The 20,158-nt window shown below is 38.6% G+C and overlaps 2 protein-coding genes across 2 annotated transcripts; both read left to right on the top strand.

Moving 5' to 3' along the window:
- Nucleotides 1-5,039: 5,039 nt before the first annotated feature.
- On the top strand, nt 5,040-6,248 carry LOC121373174 (somatostatin receptor type 5-like). The gene has a single exon (XM_041499631.1). The coding sequence runs from the start codon at nt 5,040-5,042 to the stop codon at nt 6,246-6,248; it is 1,209 nt and encodes a 402-aa protein (XP_041355565.1).
- Nucleotides 6,249-7,799: 1,551 nt separating this feature from the next.
- LOC121373173 (somatostatin receptor type 5-like) lies at nt 7,800-9,008 on the top strand. The gene has a single exon (XM_041499629.1). It carries the CDS (start codon nt 7,800-7,802, stop codon nt 9,006-9,008), a length of 1,209 nt encoding a protein of 402 aa, XP_041355563.1.
- Nucleotides 9,009-20,158: the final 11,150 nt, after the last annotated feature.

Here is a 20,158-nt window from a genome sequence, read left to right as displayed (position 1 = left end):
CTTTTTAAAATGTCCGTTTTGCCACTGACAGACTTGAGATTTGAACAAAAAGTGCATTGTCTTTTTCCAGAAAAAGGGATACGAAAACCAGACTTGAAACCTGTAACCAAGAATTCTTTTTCGGATTGATTATAGCCATTTAAATAAAATTTCAGTCTTTGATAATTCACTGGAGTTGGAACACATGAATTTATAGACCAGGAAAGTGTTTGCAACTCACGATATGGATTTGCAGTTTGCAGTATTTGGCCCTTGTTTGAGTTTTGCCGGTTTAAATTGGTGACTTTGAGATTTTGATTCTCCTCTTGAATTAGTTGAGCATTTGTACCTATCATGGGAACCTGAACAAAATTGGCAGATGTGTGGGTATGGACAGGACTGTCCCCGCATGCAATTCCCCCCTGGGTTATTGTAGCTGTGACAATATATTTGTTCCCTTTTGGACTTCTGGTATCTTTTGGAATTGGCATGGTATTTTTGCAGTACAGTTTTGATTGTAATCCTGCAGCTAGAGCTTCATGATAAAGCTCAGTATTGACTTCTGCCCATGGACAATATCCAGGTGCAATTTCCCGCCACTGCGTAAACGTTTTATCATAGGCAATTTCTGCCTGGTCATTAGTTTCTTCTGCAATAGCTTGCAGCCTCAATACATATTGCATAAGATTTTTCCCCTCATTGGGGTATTTTTTGCAGTACAAATCCCCAAAAAGATGGAAGCCGACACCCATTGCATTAGCGAAGTGATATGTTTTGCACTTGGTACCTTTACCATTGACAGAGTGCCATCTTTTATTTCAGTGGTAAATCTGTCCTCTTTAGAGGGATGCAGTAGGAGGCCAAAATCAACATATTCATTGGCCCAAATTTTATTTTTAATTTTTTGATCGACACCTAAGCCAACAGGCCTGGTCACGCTCCTTTTCGTGGATCTCTCATTATTCTGGTCTACATTTCCCTGCAAATTAACTGAATCCTTACTTGTTAGGTGCTGAACAATATCTGGTCCCACAGGCATAGATAATGGAGAATCTTCCTCCTTATCTGAATCCGCCCCACTAGTCTGATGTGTTGATGTATCTGGATTGGCTTGCAGAGCCTGCATCACTGATTTCGTACATGCTGGAATGGCGTCTTGTATGCAATGACTCACCACTGTCGGCAAATCTAGCCTACTAGGTCCTGGATCAGGTGCCCTTGATGTGTTCGCTCCCTTCTCTTTGGGTGGGTTGGCCACCCTCCGCCTTTTCCGCTGTGTGGGGTTCATAGACATTATTATAATCAGGAGTAAGGCTGTAAATTATATCAAGTCAGATTAGTGAAAAATATATTTTGTGAATAAATTATCCTGTGCAAGTTATCCTATAATATCCATGTCCATTCAGACACAAATCCTCACAGAAAATCAGCCATTACTTTTACTAGTCTTGGAAACCAGACATATTCCCTAATCAAACGTTCTGTACAGATACCATCAACCGCTATGACTGTCGTGGTAAAAACTGTAACTCTCTTTTATTACTTAAAACAGTACTAAAACCAACTGACTAGTTTTTAGAACATTAAAGTGTAACTTATGGGAATAATTAATGTCTGATAATAAATAGGACTTCTATAAACCTAGTCAACAAATATGACTATGCATGTAACTCACGTAACTTTGGGACAATTAATGTCTGATAATAAATACAAGTTCTATACACCTAGTCAACAACTATGACTATAAATGTAACTCACTTGTGAGTAACTACAAGTTCTATAAACCTAGTCAACAAATATGACTATGCATGTAACTCACGTAACTTTGGGGACAATTAATGTCTGATAATAAATACAAGTTCTATACACCTAGTCAACAACTATGACTATAAATGTAACTCACTTGTAATTACAGTGTAAATTTGGGGATAACTAATGTCTGATAATAGATACAAGTTCTATACACCCAGCCAACAACTATGACTAATAAATGTAACTCACTTTTGTTTAAATACAAGATCTATACACCTAGTCAACAACTATGACTATAAATGTAACTCACTTGTGATTAAATACAAGTTCTATACACCCAGTCAACAACTGGGACTATACATGTAACTCACTTGTAATTACACTATTACACTATTAGCACAAGGCCACCCTGTAATACATATACAGATCCACACTGATGCATGCATATACATACATACACTGACAAATCCATACATATACGAGAGTAATTTAGTGTATTAAAAAATATCAGCACATCCCACAATATGTCCAAGTTCTATACAGACCAGTCAACCTATGACGGTATACTGTAACTCATTTGTCTCACACATTTCAGCACAAAAGCTAACCTGATATTAACCTGATAATTAACAACAACAATTATGTTTTTATTTTTATTTTTTTAGTGTTTTAATATTGCACCTCGAATACTACGATAGTATTTTAGAACACCAATTTTCGAAAAATGAACACCATCCATACATAAAATATCATCAGAATTCTGCATCCCTTTTAACTTCCAATAATTAATGATGGGATGTTAGATAATTCCTGCTTCAGGAAACTATTTGCCGAGTGTACCTTGTCATTATATTCCTGCATCGTGATATGCCGGGTATTTTGTCTAGGCAGAAACTGCAACACTGTTATCTGAGAAATGCTGTGCTTGTGGATACACATTGTCAAAAAAGAGAGTAACCTTAAAACAATTACATCAACCTCCTCATATGAATCTAAATCATTGCCTCCTAAGTGCACAATGAGCCTGTTTGGTTGATTTTCTGTTATACCAATCTCAAACAATTTCAGGTGCTCATTTTGACAAACTCGTCCGCCACCAACTGCCGAAAACGAAATGGTGGGGCAGTCCACAATACCAAAGTTTTGTAAATGTTCTCCGATTAAATATTCCCTAAGACGTCTAATATGGGAACTCCCAATAAATAAAATTGACATCTTGACAATTAATCGTTAAATTTTACAATATTATTCAGGAATCTATAAAAACAATAAAATACCAAAACAAATTACCGTTTCTTTTCTGCGGAAATTGACAGAAAAGGATTCCTAATGCACATGTGCCTTTTTTTTTCTTTTTTTTTCTTTTTTTTAAATATTTATTTTTCCCAGTCCATTCTGACCATGTCAAGGTTGGGGAGCCTTGAATTCAAGGCCTTACATCAAAGTAATATAATTTATATACAAGTAAATATATCTAATTTGTTGTATAATAATGTTATATAGTCATATATAACAATTTGATACATAAATGCATTTTTAATGTTTCTGTATAAATTAAAGATTGGTAAAAAAACAAAACAAATTGCTATGACGCATATAATGGAAAGGACTGGGAAATATAGGAGAAGAAGAAAGAAGATATAAATGGTTAAAACACATAATAATAAATTGATAAATAAATAAATAAGCAAACAAACAAACAAAACAAAACAAAACAAACAAATAAATAAACAAATAAAATAAATAAATAAATAAATACATTCGCATGTGCCAATTTAACCAAACCTAAATTGTAACCGGGCCGCTGTCCCGTACTAAATTATTCTGTTAATGAGGATATATTATCGATATGATCTAAAAGCATTTATGTTGCACAATAAATATCTTTATATGATGATGTTAATTGCTGTAATAGCTAGGTAACATGGATTATTTGTTTTATAACGTAGGTGGTTTTAGTGTAACCAATTATTTTAAAATCTAAACTGATAAAAATTATTTGCATATTTTTCTAAACAAATCATACAGTATGCCCAATGAGCCTATCTGTTGTGTAAATTGAAAGATTGATTAAACATGATCTCAGTATGAAAAATGGACATTAAAAAGTTAATTATTTTCATTTACTGTTTTTGTTTGTTTTATCAATAGTTAACATTGGGCAAGACAATTTTTCACCATGGCCAGTGAATTTTCAAATCCACTGGCCCTGTGGCAAGTGAATTCTAAACAATATGTATATGTATATTACTACACACATACGCACATAACAAACATACACACATACACACATAACACACATACATACACACATAACACACATACACACATACACACATACACAGACACACAGACATACATACACCCATACATGCCCATATGCATACATACACACATACACACACATACACACACATACACACATTCATACATACATACACACATACATATACACACATACACACATACATACACATACATACACATGATACACACACATACACACACATACACACACACACACACACGATATCTTTGCAGGTGATACTATCCCGACAATGTCTGACATCACAGCTATGCTATCTTTGCAGGTGATACTATCCCGACAATGTCTGACATCACAGCTATGATATCTTTGCAGGTGATACAATCCCGACAATGTCTAACATCACAGCTATGCTATCTTTGCAGGTGATACAATCCCGACAATGTCTGACATCACAGCTATGCTATCTTTGCAGGTGATACTATCCCGACAATGTCTGACATCACAGCTATGCTATCTTTGCAGGTGATACTATCCCGACAATGTCTGACATCACAGCTATGATATCTTTGCAGGTGATACTATCCCGACAATGTCTGACATCACAGCTATGATATCTTTGCAGGTGATTCTATCCCGACAATGTCTGACATCACAGCTATGCTATCTTTGCAGGTGATACTTTCCCGACAATGCCTGACATCACAGCTATGCTATCTTTGCAGGTGATACTATCTCGACAATGGCTGACATCACAGCTATGCTATCTTTGCAGGTGATACTATCCCGATAATGTCTGACATCACAGCTATGCTATCTTTGCAGGTGATACTATCCCGACAATGTCTGACATCACAGCTATGCTATCTTTGCAGGTGATACAATCTCGACAATGTCTGACATCACAGCTATGATATCTTTGCAGGTGATACTATCCCGACAATGTCTGACATCACAGCTATGATATCTTTGCAGGTGATACTATCCCGACAATGTCTGACATCACAGCTATGCTATCTTTGCAGGTGATACAATCTCGACAATGTCTGACATCACAGCTATGATATCAGAGGAAGACGCCGGCATGTTTGACGTGACTACACATATGGACACGCTCCTTAAAGCGACGGATTCAAGTACAAAATTCAACGTTAGCTGGATTTACGTCGAAAGCCCAGGCTATGCCTACTGGGTCTGCAATGTGCTTACTGTTGTAGTAGGTCTAGTTGGGAATTGTCTGGTCTCCGTTTTAATGACAGACGCCAAGTTTTCCGTGTTATCCTACTCAGTGTATTTGCGATTCCTGGCCGTGTCAGACAGTGTGGTCTTAATCTTCTTCTGCATCAAAGAATCGATGAGACTGTTTACGTCACCTTATCTTGTGGGGAGTAATTTCGAACTCTGTGCACTTACAAAATTCACAAGATGCACGGTCACGACGCTTTCGCCGTGGTTGGTAGTTGGACTCACTGTGGATCGGTTCTACTGTGTGGTTTTCCCTCTGAAACGTGATCGATTCTGCACTAGAAAGAAGGCCACGGTCGTCTGTTCATGTCTAACTGTTTTGTCTATCATACTTTCGGTTCCAATTTTGTTTGGCGTAAAGTTGCTGAAAGAGTACAACGTTTGCTTTATACAAGACAGCCTCTTGCCATACTTTGCTGTTAATCGTCTTATTCTCAACTCTAACCTCCCCTGTCTCCTGATCCTCGTCTTCAACATTGTGATTGGAATCCACATCCAACGCAGCACATCTTTCAGAAAGAGATTCACCTCCGCCAGCTCTGGCTCCAGGGAAAACAAGCTGGACAAGTCGCTTCTTCCTCTCATGTTGATCTCCATACTGGCTTTTGCAACAGTTCTTCCCCCGTCTATCGTAGACAGTATCATTTCGATCCTAATTGCAAGTAAATCATATTTTAATACTCTGGCTCTCCTCATCGAATGGTGGCCGGTGTTTAATATTTTATACCTTGTCAATTTTGGACAGAATTTTTACATCCTAATAGCCAGTTCGGCTAACTATAGGACGATCATGAAGACCAAGATGGGATGCAGTACAGTCTCCAGACCAAACTATAATACAACCGTGTCAATGGTTGCTGTACAGACTTCGAATCCGAGCGACATGAGGACAAATATCATAGAATTCAGTACCATACAATTGTCACCTGCCAGGTTGACAGCAGTTACCTCCCTTGCTGTGGATTCTGATAATATTTCAACAGATGTATCGGAAATCAGCAACTAAAAGTGACAGTGTTATCTCATTTTGACATCAGTTTCAGATGTACTTCCAACTAAAGACTATAGCTGAATGCCACATTGTAACATCAGTATTTTGATCTACTTACCACTCCCCCCTGAATTCCGCGGCAAACATTTTAAAATTCCGTGGTAAAATTTGACATATTCTGCGGTAAAATTAGATGAATTCTGCAGTAAATTCTGCAACATATAAAACTGAAAAATAACACTTAAAATTAAAACTAGATGTTCAAAATATTACAGATTTATTTAAAATCGCGAAAAATCAGACGATTTATGTTTTAAGCAGACGGGTGCTTCTGGAAGGTCGAATCATTAAAACTTGAAATGGAAACGATATGGAAAAACAACTCTCCTGGTTTTACGCTTACGGATTCTTTGTTAAATGTGATTTGTGATTAATAAATACTTAACTATTGTTGCTTAACATCACGATTCCAACAATCGATAGTTATATGTTAATATAATTATTTTATATTAAATAGAATGGAAGTGCTGAATCCTATTTCGTATATGTGGAATCTGTCAAAATGTAATTACAACCCGGCTTCGTCGGTTTCTGTAACCTACGCACCGAGCAACGATCAGAACATCTCGCCACAATCCATTGCGCTCTATCTTGCGAGAATTTCCGATTCAATGACAGTAGTATATTTTGTACGTAGCGGGGACAACAATGGAAATACAATGGAGTCGCCTCCAGTACAATGGATATGCACCTCCGGAACAATGGGTCCCCAATCCACAAAAACGGATGTGCACCTATTGTCTTTCGGGTTCAGTGGAGCGTATAATTGGTTTTTCCGGTTCAGTGGAGGAGATAATGGGGTTTTCTGGTTCAGTGGAGCGAATTATGGATTTTTGAACAAAAGAAGTGCACCTATTGTGCTGAGTGGATGACTGGCATTTTTTTCAAAGGATGACTGGCATTTTTTCAAAATTTTTGGCGGGAACGTGCGCGTTTTCAATGGGAACTAAATACATATTGAAAGTGGTGTTATTTATAGATATTTTGAGTCAGTCTTTTGTGTTGGGTTGGGTTTATGTTGTGATAAGGGTTATGGGTGCAGAGCCCTTTGTTTAAATATGCTTTGAAAGGTTTATTGTTAGCAATGATGAAATAATATCGTTTGAATAGAAAACCAGATGAAACCTGTTATTTGTTATTATTAACCAATCGCAAACAGTCTTTTTAAACAATGCATTTGAATATATTTATAACATAAAGAGAAGTATAATTATTTATTATGCTATGCTATCTTTGCAGGTGATACTATCCCGATAATGTCTGACATCACAGCTATGCTATCTTTGCAGGTGATACTATCCCGACAATGTCTGACATCACAGCTATGCTATCTTTGCAGGTGATACAATCTCGACAATGTCTGACATCACAGCTATGATATCTTTGCAGGTGATACTATCCCGACAATGTCTGACATCACAGCTATGATATCTTTGCAGGTGATACTATCCCGACAATGTCTGACATCACAGCTATGCTATCTTTGCAGGTGATACAATCTCGACAATGTCTGACATCACAGCTATGATATCAGAGGAAGACGCCGGCATGTTTGACGTGACTACACATATGGACACGCTCCTTAAAGCGACGGATTCAAGTACAAAATTCAACGTTAGCTGGATTTACGTCGAAAGCCCAGGCTATGCCTACTGGGTCTGCAATGTGCTTACTGTTGTAGTAGGTCTAGTTGGGAATTGTCTGGTCTCCGTTTTAATGACAGACGCCAAGTTTTCCGTGTTATCCTACTCAGTGTATTTGCGATTCCTGGCCGTGTCAGACAGTGTGGTCTTAATCTTCTTCTGCATCAAAGAATCGATGAGACTGTTTACGTCACCTTATCTTGTGGGGAGTAATTTCGAACTCTGTGCACTTACAAAATTCACAAGATGCACGGTCACGACGCTTTCGCCGTGGTTGGTAGTTGGACTCACTGTGGATCGGTTCTACTGTGTGGTTTTCCCTCTGAAACGTGATCGATTCTGCACTAGAAAGAAGGCCACGGTCGTCTGTTCATGTCTAACTGTTTTGTCTATCATACTTTCGGTTCCAATTTTGTTTGGCGTAAAGTTGCTGAAAGAGTACAACGTTTGCTTTATACAAGACAGCCTCTTGCCATACTTTGCTGTTAATCGTCTTATTCTCAACTCTAACCTCCCCTGTCTCCTGATCCTCGTCTTCAACATTGTGATTGGAATCCACATCCAACGCAGCACATCTTTCAGAAAGAGATTCACCTCCGCCAGCTCTGGCTCCAGGGAAAACAAGCTGGACAAGTCGCTTCTTCCTCTCATGTTGATCTCCATACTGGCTTTTGCAACAGTTCTTCCCCCGTCTATCGTAGACAGTATCATTTCGATCCTAATTGCAAGTAAATCATATTTTAATACTCTGGCTCTCCTCATCGAATGGTGGCCGGTGTTTAATATTTTATACCTTGTCAATTTTGGACAGAATTTTTACATCCTAATAGCCAGTTCGGCTAACTATAGGACGATCATGAAGACCAAGATGGGATGCAGTACAGTCTCCAGACCAAACTATAATACAACCGTGTCAATGGTTGCTGTACAGACTTCGAATCCGAGCGACATGAGGACAAATATCATAGAATTCAGTACCATACAATTGTCACCTGCCAGGTTGACAGCAGTTACCTCCCTTGCTGTGGATTCTGATAATATTTCAACAGATGTATCGGAAATCAGCAACTAAAAGTGACAGTGTTATCTCATTTTGACATCAGTTTCAGATGTACTTCCAACTAAAGACTATAGCTGAATGCCACATTGTAACATCAGTATTTTGATCTACTTACCACTCCCCCCTGAATTCCGCGGCAAACATTTTAAAATTCCGTGGTAAAATTTGACATATTCTGCGGTAAAATTAGATGAATTCTGCAGTAAATTCTGCAACATATAAAACTGAAAAATAACACTTAAAATTAAAACTAGATGTTCAAAATATTACAGATTTATTTAAAAATCGCGAAAAATCAGACGATTTATGTTTTAAGCAGACGGGTGCTTCTGGAAGGTCGAATCATTAAAACTTGAAATGGAAACGATATGGAAAAACAACTCTCCTGGTTTTACGCTTACGGATTCTTTGTTAAATGTGATTTGTGATTAATAAATACTTAACTATTGTTGCTTAACATCACGATTCCAACAATCGATAGTTATATGTTAATATAATTATTTTATATTAAATAGAATGGAAGTGCTGAATCCTATTTCGTATATGTGGAATCTGTCAAAATGTAATTACAACCCGGCTTCGTCGGTTTCTGTAACCTACGCACCGAGCAACGATCAGAACATCTCGCCACAATCCATTGCGCTCTATCTTGCGAGAATTTCCGATTCAATGACAGTAGTATATTTTGTACGTAGCGGGGACAACAATGGAAATACAATGGAGTCGCCTCCAGTACAATGGATATGCACCTCCGGAACAATGGGTCCCCAATCCACAAAAACGGATGTGCACCTATTGTCTTTCGGGTTCAGTGGAGCGTATAATTGGTTTTTCCGGTTCAGTGGAGGAGATAATGGGGTTTTCTGGTTCAGTGGAGCGAATTATGGATTTTTGAACAAAAGAAGTGCACCTATTGTGCTGAGTGGATGACTGGCATTTTTTTCAAAGGATGACTGGCATTTTTTCAAAATTTTTGGCGGGAACGTGCGCGTTTTCAATGGGAACTAAATACATATTGAAAGTGGTGTTATTTATAGATATTTTGAGTCAGTCTTTTGTGTTGGGTTGGGTTTATGTTGTGATAAGGGTTATGGGTGCAGAGCCCTTTGTTTAAATATGCTTTGAAAGGTTTATTGTTAGCAATGATGAAATAATATCGTTTGAATAGAAAACCAGATGAAACCTGTTATTTGTTATTATTAACCAATCGCAAACAGTCTTTTTAAACAATGCATTTGAATATATTTATAACATAAAGAGAAGTATAATTATTTATTATTTGTAACGATTGCGTTCAAAGATGAACTATAACGACAAGAAATAGGCTGTTTACTTCAGCTGGAAATATGTTTTACGATCAGAATGCAGTTTTAATGAATCAATAGTGAAAAAATCAACTTGTTGGTTTAAGAGTCGTACTGAATGTAAGATGGATGCCAAACGATCCTTCTGCGATTTGACTACCTGTACCAAGCTAATAATAATCAAGAAAATACGACCAACTCGTGTGCTTGTGGATGAAGTAGATACAGTTGATAACAGAAAATGCTTGGACATTTTTTAAACTCTGAGTTATGCCTTTGAAGTGTATAAACTGGTTCAGCGATTCTGTAAAGAAATGTGTATGGGCTGCATGTTCGACGAAGAGAAAACTCATACCTGTAAAACACTGAATCACGAGGATATGCTCGAACGCTATTACACAACTGCATGGGTTGAACTGAACGAAGATGTAGTTGCTGACAGATGGTTACGTCTTGTTTATGCAGATCCAGTTTTATTAAGCACTCCAGGATTTGTTTTGTGTCAGTATCAATGCAAAGACTATTTGGATATGAACGTTAAAACTGTAGAGTGGATGAACATTTTAAAAGAACAAGTACTTAAAATACTACGTTTAGAAGATCGTCTGCGCGTATAAATTAATGACACAGAATACATTAGTTCAGTCATGTCATCCAGAGTGAACCCTAACACTGAAAAGAATGAACGTAACAAGAAAGGTCTTAAAAATAGTATACAAAACCGAGAGACGCTGGAGCTTTCTACGGACCAAAGAAGTTTCACGATGCTCTGAAGAGACGTGTTTTACAAACTCTGTGGTCGCAAGTCGCTGTGTATTTACAAGGCCAGCTGGTGAGTTCGGCGAACAATCATTATCCCAACAAAGCATACATTCAAACCTTACTGAATTATGGAGCAGATGTTAAACAATCGACCAGACCCGAAACGTGTATGTCAAATAAAGAATATCATGAATGGAAAGCTGATTCAGTGTGCGATTTACTGTGACCCAGATTTAGGTTCACACATTGTAGGTATTTACTCCAGTAACACAATGTACCACGCACGAAACGGTTAAATCCCTGGGGCTGTATCGTGAACACAGACCCATCTCACCTACCTGGTCATCACTGGGTGGCGTTCTATTTTGATAATAATAATAAAGCAGAGTTTTTCGATAGTTTTGGTAAACCACCCAAATATTACAATCCAATGTTTGTAGATTTTTTAAAGAGACATTCTTCATCTTACGTGTACAATAACAAATCCGTTCAAACCGCGAACGCTAAAACGTGTGGATTCTATTGTTTGTATTACTTGTTACAAAAATGTAAAACTGACCTGATGATGAGCGATATTGTGAATCAGTTTAGTAAAGATACATTACAGAATGATGTATTCGTGTATAACTTTATATGTAAATATTTTAGATATTGTAGCCCGCCTTGTATTTCCTCTTCATACTAATATGTTAAATATTGTACACAATCATGTATCCACTTTATGTGTTGTTCTACAAACGTTTTGAAATAAATAGATTGTCTCACAAAACGCTGGTTTGTTATATTTTTAAACATTAGTCTTATACTAGTTCACTAGATAGCAGTATAATTGTGTACCCACAGGTAATTCTGGTTATACCTCTTTATATATCTAACAAAACACTGTAAGAAATACTTTAATTTTTTTATTTGCATGAACTAGGGTGTTTCCTGGTACATATTCAGAGTAGGTATTCCAAATATAAAATCACCGCAGTAGATAATCATGGGTGGATACGGCAAAGTAATGCACCATAGTGAAAAGTAGACAATTCTGGCAATTGTGAATTGGTAAAATATTTGTTTAAAACGTTAACAAATTTAATTTAAATTGAAAAAATAATTGTTAAAACATGACCAAATTTTATTTAAATTGAAAAATAATTTTTGAAACATTAACAAATTTTGTTTAAATTCATAAATAATTTTCAAAACATTAACAAATTTATTTAAATTGGTAAATACCTTTTAAAAATGTTATTTAAAATGGTTTTTAAAAATAGTGAAAAAGGTTTGTGTAATTTTAATTTAAATATCATTTGGCAAAATTGTTTTCTCACCCAGAGCTGACCCTGTAACTTCTACCTTTATAATACATATTACTTATACACTGCAAGCTTAATTTAATTCGTTACTTCTTTATTATCATTGTTTGTGATATAACTAGAGTATAATCCGATATAATAATAAACAGATAATACAGTATGTATTCCAAATTGAAACAACAGTAGGTAATCCAAATTGAAATAACAGTATATAATCCAAATTGAAACAACAGTATATAATCCAAAGTGAAACAACAGTAGGTAATCCAAATTGAAACAACATTAGGTAAGCCCGTATAAAATCCAAATAAAGCACAGTAGGTGATTCAAATAATTTTCTTGAAAGGATATCTACACGACAATCTAATGTTAAAATTAAGAATGGCAAATACTAGTTTATCCTTATTTGTTTAAGATACTGAAAATTATATACTATGCTGTGAAAATATTTGCGTTCCCCAGTTTTGTTGGAAACGGTTAACAATAACTAACAACTTCAAAATTATTGACAGGTTACTATTGACCAATGAGATTTAACTTTAAACCGGTACCCACTGACTTGACATTTTTTTGGTCGTTCTGTGGACTATTAACATACATTTAAAAATTGCTATGTCCTGATTAAGTTTCTATTCACTACAGAAATCACAGCTGATATCTGAATCTCAATTGGGTTTTTTTGTGTTTTTTTCAGTGATGGGAGTATATTTCTTTGTCAAAGTACTTTTAGATTAAACGCTTACTTTCCAAATACAAAACACATTCTGAATTTTCAACCATGCGAGACTATTTTAACGCGATACCATAGAAACTCCAGATTTTGTGGAGTCTGTGAGAGATTGTTTACCTATAGAAATAACAGGTGTCATCTATGACCGTAAGTAATATAATTTCAGTCAGGAGAGTATGTTTCTTTTGCAAGTAGGCACTGACCACAGTATTAATACTTCAAACATAAAACCTATTCTGTTGAGTGTGTCAAGCGAGACTCTTTGCTATATTTATGTACAAAGAGTACTTTGTTCGCATTTTACTGTGTCTTACTTTTAAAGGATGAAATACTTGTGGTAACCTAGAAACTCAGAGTGCGTGACACTAGATTACTTTAAAGAATATTTTAACTTATAGATATTAGTGATTTTAATATATTAACACAAAGTACATTAAAGTATACTAGGAATGGTTGCCTATACAAAACAAATTAATGACTAAATTATAGTCTTTTGACACATTAAAGACCATAACTCGCAATACATTTCTGAACAGAGCAAAATACCTTAAAATGAATGTAGTGGAGGGTCAAAAACAAAATCCTCGAGGGCAATAATACATTGTCCAAATGTGTGTAGCGTTTGGTAAGAGAAAACTGTTGTATCATTAAGTTTGTCACATTGCTCACGGAATTTTTAGGTCATACTTAACACTAAAACGTATTCAGTTGAGTCTACCGTGCGTGGCTATTTGCTATATTTCTGTTCGACTGATGTTTTATACTCTAAAGGAAAGAAAATACATTTAGAAAGTGTTAACCTAGAAACGTAAAGTACATTTCCCTAGTGAGTGGGTAGTTTCTGTTCTGATTACAATTTTGTTTACAGAGAAATCGGAGTTACTAAGAACGTCTGTATCAAATAACGTGTAGAGAATACTTAAATAATAATAATAATAATAATTATATTATTATTATTATTATTATTATAATTTTTTTAAAAAGAAGAAAATCATGGTACTTGAAAATGTAACCCTGAACTTTTTTCTCTTTTTTTTTTTAAAGGGGAGGGGACCCTCGCAATTGGTTGAGCGCTTGCTGTAGGTGTACTCAGGTTTAAGAATCTGCATTCGATAACAGAATTAACACAAAAATGCATTTAAGTAGTACGTATTATTTATTGCAGAGCATTTGTAAAAACACCACAAAAGACATGTTACATTTGATCATGTACATCAACAAACGTTCATGTTGTGTTAGTATTTTGGAAGTAACTTCTTCCCAGGTGGTCCAAGGTCTGCCCGTCTTTTCACAAACAAAACGAGTGGTTTCTTCTGTTCACTTTTCATCGTGATTGGATGTGATTTTCACAAACAAAACGAGTGGTTTCTTCTGTTCACTTTTCATCGTGATTGGATGTGATTTGATTATGTGAATCAGGTTTGATCGCTTCCTCTTCACAGCCATACTAATAAGTTTAGGGGTTTTAACGTCCGGTCTGATCTATGCTCAATGCAAATGTGAACATAAAAATGTATTGCTTAAACTTAAGTATTCTATTCCTGCTCACTCGTTTCAGAAGCATCTGAATGATCAGATTCCGATTCACTTTCTTCCGTCAGGTCTACATACGGTATTATTTCTTTCATGATGGGCTTCAGCAGTAGCTTGATTTTGTCCTTTATTAGCATTTGATCTGTGTTAGGGTCAGTTTTGTTTAAACTATCCAATATAGATCGAAATAAAGGTGCTTCTGAAAAATACTTTGTAAATTCAATAACAATGCTTAGTGTTTTGAGCAATTCGTTTTCCCAGTCGCTGCAGTTTTCTGTCTATCCACTCTTGTGTCTTCCCTTGTTGTAGATATTTCTTACGTCTGTTTTTCATGTCTTCTATATGCATGGTCCGAACACGACCCCATACTCGCTGTAAGCCAACATTCTGCCATTCTACAGTCAGTTCTTGTTCTCTTTTATCATACATGCGCTTTTCTCCTCCTTTCTGCGTGTCAAAAATGTCATGATTGTAGGCATCTTCTTCATCAATCTTAGCGCGTTTTCTGGAGGGCATAAATCCGTTCTCTGGGCACCATGTTTTAATATGGCGTTGTAGATCCGTCATATTGCCAAATAAAACGCCGCAGTCGGTACAAGCAGTAGCCATAACAAAGGTATCTGCTTCGTCACTGGATTCGCTCTCGTCTTCGGCTGTATATTCCACATCCAAATTGTTTTTGGTTTCAGAATCCACAGGATCAACAGTGTCCACGGGTCGGGTGTCTGAATGTATCTGACAATCGGGCGGCGACGACACGTTATTTAAAGCATTATTGTTATAACTATGTTCATGGTGTGTAGGTGGAGTGGGTTGCCTTCGTTGTATTTCTGATGCTGCAATCTAAAACATTGGGTTTAAGTCTCTCATTCTCGTGAGCTGATGGTCGCAAGTCTATAGTAAGATTCCCATAAGGTCTCCGAACAGCAGTCTCATAAACCGACATAAAACGATCACTGTTATTTGGATAGATTCTTCTCGCAAACAAATTTACTTGATGTCTATCAATGGGCGAATTAAACAAGGTCACGTAGTGAGAGTTGAGAGCAATATCACGTGACTCCTTGCCTCTTGGAAACAGGTTTTGTAACAGCAGGAAGTTAGCTAAATTTTTGTGATGCGAAGTTCTTGTAAATAACTGAGAAATACGTTTATCATCTTTCGCCTTGGTCATGTGATCATCCAGAATTAAAACATTGTTGTTGCGTGCATCAAAGAAGTTGTCGTCCTGTAGGTTGTAGGGGATACCTTTCACAAACTGGACTTGGGGCATTGTTTCACGAATAGCATCGTAAAGTGGCTGCCACTCAGTGTAACACCAAATGATGTTGTTAGGTTTAGGTTTGATAAGTCCTTTCTGGAGTATTTGGTACATAAACATAGTTTTCCCACATCCACTCGGACCCACTAAAACCGCATTAGATGGTATAGTAAATTTGAAAGGCTCTCCGTATTGTTCAGCTTGTAATCCCAAGGTTGCTGATTGTATCACTGGCCTTTGAGGAGGAGGAGGAGGAGTATATGGGGAGAATTGAGGAGGAGGAGGAGGAGGAGGAGGAGGGAGGGTGTTTGGTCGATGCATCTGTCTCCGGTGCCTTTGCATATTGTTATATCTGGAAAAAGTGTCCCCACACTCAGGGCATGATGTTGACCCCATCATGGATTTTATTCAGGTGACGTTTCTATCAACGCCTTGGCCTGTTTGAGTGATGCTTGAATCAATACAGCCGTCTTCGTTTTATAGTTCCATCCTTAAGAAGGAAAAATAAGTCACAGTTTCGTTAATCAAGTCTGTCATAATTTACAACGTACGCAGATCGACTTACTATAAACTAGTACGGTCCTCCCCAACAATCTGGAATGTCAACACCACGAGCTATAACACGTTTGAGTGAGTCGACAGCTTCAGACTTGCTTTTATACCACTGGGAATCCTTCGATATCACTCTCTCTGGTTCACGTCGTGGGTGTGCCATAATGATCCACGAATACTGTTTGCTAATCTCGAATGCATTTACTCAAATGAAGATTACTATTTGCAAGAGGAAGCTTTATACTAGCTGCTGGATGGAATAAAACCGATAAGGTAGGCTACATTCTAACGCGTTCGTTGAACTGCGCGATTGCGATTGGCTAAAACGACTGGAACCGGTTTCGAGCGGTTTTCGTCAACAAAAGACGTGTTGCAACACGTTTATAAATAAATCCAGCGAAAAACCCACTTCGATGACGTCACAGCGCACTTTCGGAGCGACCCCATCGCACTCGTCACAACGACGTTTAAAAATACCTGTTAAAACCCTCTTTCAATAGAAGGCGTTGTTTTCCCGCCAAAAGATATCCTTCCAGCCAAAATTTGAAAAATTGCCAGTCATCCTCTCAACACAATCGCGGAATTCAGGAGGGAGTGACTAACGAAATTTTGAGATTGTTTTTGAAATGTCTCGGAAATGAAAACAAGTATTATTTAAAACTCCCAGTGACATTAGTTTTGGATCTACTATGGATTGTGGCTACTGTTCAACATACTCGTACACAGGAGCAACACAACACAATGACGATATGAACGGCTCTAGTATCCGTTTTTGCTCTGAATTCGGATTTTGATTATGCTTAACAAATGCAGGACAGGACATGAAACATCACAGAATTATGTAACCGAAGAAAATTTATGTTGCTGTTCTTTTGTATTTTAAAATAAATTAGTTGATATAACACTTGATAAATTGATATAATTAGTTGATATAAGAAATACAAGGAAATGCATCATATAGTCGCTTTTAGTTGAATAAATACTGTGTTTATTAAACGTAGTAACGGGAACAAGAGTTAGTTTGGTTAACGGCACCTTGATTTATTAATCATCGGCTATTGGGGGTTAAACACTTGGTAATTTGACAAATAGTCTTAGAGAGGAAACCCGCTACATTTTGTTCATTAGTAACAAGAGATCTTTTATGTGCAACATCTCACAGACAGGATAGCACATGCCACGGTCTTTGATGTACCAATTGTGGTGCCCTGGCTGGAACGAGAAATAGCCCAATGGGCCCACCGACGGGGATCGATCCTAGACCGACCGCGCATCAAGCGAACGCTTTACCACTGGACTACGTCCCGCCCGACAGCGAACATTAACACTGGACACCTACAACTATATGAATAAGAGAACCCTTTTGTGGAAGTGAACCAGCCGAAGTTGAAACTCACCACCACCGCTAGCCCCACTCTTTCTTCTACCACCAAACACGCTTCCACCCGCACCCCCTCTCCTTCATCTATCACCACCACCACCGCTAGCCCCACTCTTTCTTCTACCACCAAACACGCTTCCACCCGCACCCCCTCTCCTTCATCTATCACCACCACCACCGCTACCCCCCCCCCCCCCCTCCGCCCACACTCTTTCTTCTACCACCAAACACACTTCCACCCGCTCCCTCTCCTTCATCTATCACTACCACCACCGCTAGCCCCACTCTTTCTTCTACCACCAAACACACTTCCACCCGCACCCTCTCCTTCATCTATCACCACCACCACCGCTACCCCCACTCTTTCTTCTACCACCAAACACACTTCCACCCTCACCCTCGCTCCTTCATCTATCACCACCACCACCACCGCTACCCCCCCCCCCCCCCCCCGCCCACACTCTTTCTTCTACCACCAAACACACTTCCACCCGCTCCCTCTCCTTCATCTATCACTACCACCACCGCTACCCCCCACTCTTTCTTCTACCACCAAACACACTTCCACCCGCACCCTCTCTCCTTCATCTATCACCACCACCACCGCTACCCCCACTCTTTCTTCTACCACCAAACACACTTCCACCCGCACCCTCTCTCCTTCATCTATCAACACCACAACCGCTACCCCCCACTCTTTCTTCTACCACCAAACACACTTCCACCCGCACCCTCTCTCCTTCATCTATCACCACCCCTACTATAACCCTCACTCCTTCACCTATCATCACTACTGCTCTCAACTCCACCCCCACTCCTACACCCACCCCCAAAGGCCAGGGACCATTCTACAAGATTCCCGCCAAGGCCGCTGGAAACTTGAATAACCAGTCCCAACTACACAGCCAAACCTCATCCCAAACCCAACACACCTCCACCCTCCCAAATAACAAAACACCCATACCCCACCCCAATAACAAATGGCTCGCTAAGCTCTAATCCCCCCCCCCCAACCCAAGTTACTTCTCTGGCTACTCTAAAAGCCACTAACCCCCATCTAGAGCTCAGAGACGCCGTCACATGGTCTAACGGGTACATACTCGTTACGACCGGAACCGCTGGCGACCAGCACATCATTGTTCGAGGTCGCCATTGCCACCATTGCCAACAATGGAGTTGAGTGGATAATTGTGTCATGCTCCTGTACCACGAACATTTCGAGCATGTCTGTCCTGGGTCCTGTGTCTGGATAGCCAAGGGCCTGATCCGGTGTAAAAGGAACCCAAGTCCGGCCGGAATGCAAGTCCGGTTATATCACAACAATTAGAAAATAAATCTTTACGGAATGAAACAAAAAGTCTGATCCATAAAACTAGATATTACCTCCAAGTCCTATAGTTAAGGTAAGAAAGAGTGCAATAAAACCATGTGTTTTATAAAAGTCTGGTTTGGACAAGAATTCCTAGGTATGCAAGTCGTATAGCATTTTACCTTGTGTCGGACCTATATTCCTACGGACTTCTATTCTTATTACACCGGAACAGAACCCAACAATGGGGACATGGTGCAGCTAAGTGCCGCAATCACAGAGATCCCTCTCCCCCCCCCCCCCCAAATGCCACCGTTGCGGCCAAAAACACGCGAGAAGTTTTCGCAAGTCTCTCTGCACCAACCCGATACAGTGCCCCAACAGTCTTAGTCGGCATATGGCACACGAAACAAGGTGTCATCACTATCAGAAAGCACTTCGGCAGCTAAACAATAGGAAACCTCAAAATAAGCAAACTAAGGAACCAAAGTTTGTTTTATTTAACGACGCCACTAGAGCACACTGATTATCATCGGCTATTGGACGTCAAACATATGGTCATTCTGACACTGTTTTTAGGAGGAAACCCCCTGTCGCCACATAGGCTATTTTTTACGACAGACAGCAAGGGATCTTTTAGTTGCGCTTCCCACAGGCAGGATAGCACAGACCATGGCCTTTGTAGAACCAGTTATGGATCACTGGTCGGTGCAAGTCGTTTACACCTACCAATTGAGCCTTGCGGAGCACTCACTCAGGGTTTGGAGTCGGTATCTCGATAAAAAATCCCATGCCTCGACTGGGATCCGAACCCAGTACCTACCAGCCTGTAGACCATGACCTAACCACCGAGGTCGGTACTAACGAAACAAGACCAGTATTCAATAAACCAACTACGCCCCCACATATAATCATAACATAAGAAATAAGGGTCTTAGCGTTCTCCACTGGAAAGCTAGAGGTCTCCATTCAGTGCGAGATGGTGCCGAACTCACACAACTGATTATCACTAGTAACAAAAAGCCA

This window comes from Gigantopelta aegis, chromosome 5 (genome assembly GCF_016097555.1).
Source record: "Gigantopelta aegis isolate Gae_Host chromosome 5, Gae_host_genome, whole genome shotgun sequence".
In the NCBI taxonomy this organism is placed as follows: domain Eukaryota; kingdom Metazoa; phylum Mollusca; class Gastropoda; order Neomphalida; family Peltospiridae; genus Gigantopelta; species Gigantopelta aegis.
This window is presented reverse-complemented; position numbering and strand designations above follow the sequence as displayed.